This window comes from Echeneis naucrates, chromosome 4 (assembly GCF_900963305.1).
Source record: "Echeneis naucrates chromosome 4, fEcheNa1.1, whole genome shotgun sequence".
NCBI lineage: Eukaryota > Metazoa > Chordata > Actinopteri > Carangiformes > Echeneidae > Echeneis > Echeneis naucrates.
Genome location: NC_042514.1, coordinates 15,602,285 through 15,606,828, shown reverse-complemented (window position 1 = coordinate 15,606,828; position 4,544 = coordinate 15,602,285). Strand labels below are relative to the sequence as shown.

The window sequence follows — 4,544 nt, the reverse complement described above, 5'->3', positions numbered from 1 at the left end:
GTATTTTTTTACCTGCACCAACATGAGCTATACTGCTTATGCATCAGGGGTAAGGGGGGGTGCTAAAGCCAATCCCAGCTAACAGTGTCATGGCGCTGATGTACAGACACAAACCATTCATATGGTTATAGGCAGGAACATGTTGTTGCATGAAGTTCATGGAGGTGAGGGACCAGCAGATGTTGCAGGAACATGGGATGGTGATGAGTCACCACCTGCAGGATGAGGACAGGGAGAGAAAGGAGGGACATACCTGGTTCCTCTGGGTGGCGGCAGTGACAGTTTACATTTTATTACTGTATTCGTTTTGAGAATAAACATTTCATTTAGGTTCTTTTTTTTTTTTTTAAACAACCAAAAACAGCCATGCTTATGTAACCAATTTAACTACGGTCAAATAACAGCAAATAAATTTGTGTGTGGTGCAGCGTAATGTCCACACTAAAAAGCATGCAGGGGATAACCATTAAGTTACAAAATTTGATTTTGTAACCTTTTTGTAACTTTTTCTGCTTTTTTAAAAAACTCAATTTGTTAATTGTTAAGGGCAGTCAAACAGTCACCACATGTAAATGTTATGAAAAGAAATTGCAATATCTGTGATGAATATTGATACCATATTTATGCCCAAGTATTTCATAACATGTCTGTCCATCTGTGCTGCAAAAGAAACGGTCAGAAAACCTGAATTATATCAGCAAAACATGCTACACCTGACCTGCATGCCAAAATGCTTTATTCAGAATATTCATGTACATTTACATCAACCATATCAAATTCCAATTTTTTTTTCATATTCAGAACAACAGTGAAATACTAGGCCTACTGAACATTACAACAATTACACGTACTAGGATATATGATCCTCTTCTATAATGATGACTCCAGTATGTACATACAGTAATTTTTTAAAAACATTTTACTGAGACTTCTTTAGATGTCAAGGCAAGTCTTCACTGGTGTCCCAGAGTGCTGTGGGAGAAAATGACTTGTTTCAGTATCACAGCCACTGTAAATAAAATTATACCTTTTCCAGGTTTTAAGATAAGATAAATTTTGTGTTCATCTCTAACAAAAATAAAAAGGGTAAAAATTCTAATTTGTCCAGGAAAGAGGTAGACTAAGTCATATTGTACTATCTCCTCTCTCAGTCTGATACAGTCGGATGTTTTAATGTCAGTGTACACTCCATTACATTACCTTTTTTATGTTGCATATGACATTTTTCTTTTATAGAAAAATTATCTGGCTATTTATCTTGCGTTATTTTGTAAGATCAATTAATTTGATCAACATTTTCCTACCCACAGAGCCATGTGGATCACTGTCAGAGGTCTATCCCTGAACATGGTTTAGCCTGGTTAGCGCTGCCATTTTAAGGCAGGGTTCAGAGTAAATTCATGATAGGAGACATCATGTTCCGTACTTTTAAAACTTCCAGACATTTGTTGAAACATGATGTTCAACTCATTTGTAAATACTTGTAAAGGATTGTTGTTGTCTCCTTAAAGCTCTCAGGATGCGCATACCTGTACATGTAATGTTTTTGTCCTCCCATTTTCCATTGTTGCATGTAATTGTAGCGTCTCCCAACATGGTATAATTTTCACGGCACCGATAAGTTACCTCAGAGCCGGACAAGTATTCCCTCTGAGGCGAAGTCACAGCGATGGCATTTTCAACTTTGGATGGGGCACTGCAATGATTGGCAGTGGCTGCAGGCATAGAAAACATGATCAGCCTTAGGCCATACCATGCAGTCTCTTTAGGAATGCCATGATCTGATTAAATAAGACGGATGACTCACGTTCACAGATTGCTTTGAGTGCTGTTCCGTTTGAATGCCATTTCCCCCTGAGACATCTTAAGTGTTTGAGCACAGCGACGTATCCTTCTTTACAAATAACTGGCACTCTTTCATCTTCTTCATAACTAATACGGCCAAATGTCTCTTTCCTGTTGGGAATCACAGGAAGCTCTCCACATTTGTTTTTCTCTAAAGTCATAAAAACAAATAGTTAGGTGTGGGTTAGGCAACATTTTACTAAGAAACAGCAACAATAACTACTGCCCATTCAAATGTCGGTCCACATTTTTAAATCCGCTTTTGTCCTGGTTTTTATAATGACATGACAAAGTACTTTATTGGTTTGTCTAATTAGGATTGTCCTATAGTTAGGCAATACAAACAGCAGAAAAGGGGCATAAAGACAGATGGGATACAGCGAATTCAAGGACTGTTTTCCTTTCATGTCCTACAGGTGATGAAACAGAGTGTGAATGCAGCTCCTCACTGATCCCAAAACATTTCACAGCCTGTGATAACTGTGGTTATAGCTAGAACTGTGAGACGCTGAATATTAATTACCAATGCATTGTTCAAGTCCAGACCACACACCATCAGTACATGTGGCTTCACCCCACCAGTTTTTAGACGCAAGCTTATAACCGTCTTCACAGGTGAAGTACAGTGTCTCATTGTATGGCCCAATTATGAATCCATGTGGGACTTTGGGTTTTGGGCATTCTGTATAAATGAAAAACAGAGAGACGATGAGAGAGATGCATCAATCAAAAAATTGAAGAATATAACATTTTTTGGGGGGGTAATTTTTACTGACTGTACTTAAAATAAGTGTAACTGGGTGAATCCTTGTTCTTTGTTGCAGTGCCACTAGCAGTTTAACATTTGAGCTATACAGAAATTTCCTTCATACATATTATAATGTAGATGGATGCCTTTGATGGAATCATACGTGTAATGTGAGTAACTCAGAAATGTGGGTAATATGTTCTCTTATAATTAATTAAACAGACAGTATGTGGGATTGAATAGTTTTTTTTTCTTTAGATATTTTCAATACACTTGATCCAAAATTCTGCCCTCACAACGATATAACACAACAAAGGCCAAAATGTTTATTTTCAGAGCGATATGTTGAAGCACTGACAGCCTGTCAGAAAACAGTCAATTCCACAGGCATGAATTTGTTGTACAGTCTCACCTGTACAGTTCTGAATCCCAGTCCAATTTCCTCGGCTACAGAAGACAGTGAAACGTTTTTTACTGTTGTTCCTGCATGCATATTTGGCCCATTCGCGGTGGTTGTAACTCTCCTTCTCATTTCTTGTAATGTATGCATTACTGATGTGAAGTTTTTTACATGGCACCTCTGAAATAAATGAACAGAAGTAGTCACATTTATTAGCATTATTTAAATTAAGGATGATAACAAAAGGGAAAAGATAAACTTGCAAGGCCACTTCTGGCCAAATTACAAAGATGGAATGGACGCAATGGCCTGTGGTCCCCTAATATCATTCACTTATTCATAAATTCATCTTCAACTGCTTATCTGTTTCCGGGTCGCGGGAGTGCTGGAGCCAATCCCAGCTCACACTGGGTGAGGGCGGGGCTACACCCTGGACAGGTCACCAGTCCAACACAGGACAAACACACAGAGACAGACAGAGACCAACAACCACTCACACTAACACAGACTTACGGACAATTTAGAGTCACCAGTTAACCCAAACATGATGTCACACAGACACAGAGAGAACATCCACACAGAAAAGCACAACCTTTTTGTTGTGGGACAACAGCACCAACCATTATGCTGTTCCGCAATAGAAGAGCAGCACTTTGTAAATATGACTGACAACAGGTAACAACAACGCTCAAACCTCCATAATATTTATGGTGTCATTGCTGTTCTTTAGAAAAACTGTTTTTGTACCAACAGCACACATAATTTATAGGTGTTTTTCTTATAGTGGTTTCCTATTCACTTGAAATAATTGAAACTGTTTTACGAATGAAATCGATTGAAATCATCAAACCTGACAATTTTGTCCTCAAAATGTGTTTATTGTATTTTCTTACCTGTACACTGTGGAGACCCGATCCAACCTTTGTTGCCACAGATTAGTGAAAAACGTCCCTCATAACCATCCTTACAGACATACTCAACTTGTTGATTGTACTTGTAAATTGGCTGAGCGTTTCCAACAATGTCTGCGTTGTCATAATACTGTGTACTGCATTTTATCTCTGGAAAAAAAAACAAAAAAACACTGTTACCTGGCAAAGCTGCAGTTTGTTTTATTTACCGGTATTTATCTATTTCAGCGGAGGTTAGTAAATCAAATCCAAATAGTTCAGTGATGTAACATACTCTGCATTTAAAAGTACATCAGCAGAATGTAAGAACAGTTCTACATATTACATTCCAACTTTCTTTACCATTTCTGAGTATTTTAGAAACTTTTACAAATGTTTTCCAGGATCATTCAGAATCTGACATTATAGTCGTATTTGACATGCAAAACCAGAAATAAAGGGTATATTAAACAATACCAGTTCACAAAGGATGCAAGCACTTAATCTGTTAGTCTGTTTCTTTACCTCTGCATTGTGGATTGCCGATCCAACCATCTTCCCCACAGGTAAAATAAAAACGTCCTTCATATCCATCCTTGCAGACATAATTTGCCTGCTCATGGTAACCGTACACCTCCTTGTAGTTGACAATGTCTGCCAT

At 38.0% G+C, this 4,544-nt stretch overlaps 1 protein-coding gene across 1 annotated transcript; it reads right to left on the bottom strand.

The window, feature by feature from the left end:
- Nucleotides 1–940: 940 nt before the first annotated feature.
- On the bottom strand, nucleotides 941–4,544 carry LOC115042122 (complement factor H-like). Its single transcript, XM_029500163.1, has 5 exons — nucleotides 4,409–4,544; nucleotides 2,369–2,527; nucleotides 1,808–1,996; nucleotides 1,530–1,715; nucleotides 941–972 (listed from the first exon to the last, which is right to left on the bottom strand). Exons 1-5 carry the CDS (start codon nucleotides 4,542–4,544, stop codon nucleotides 941–943), a joined length of 702 nt encoding a protein of 233 aa, XP_029356023.1.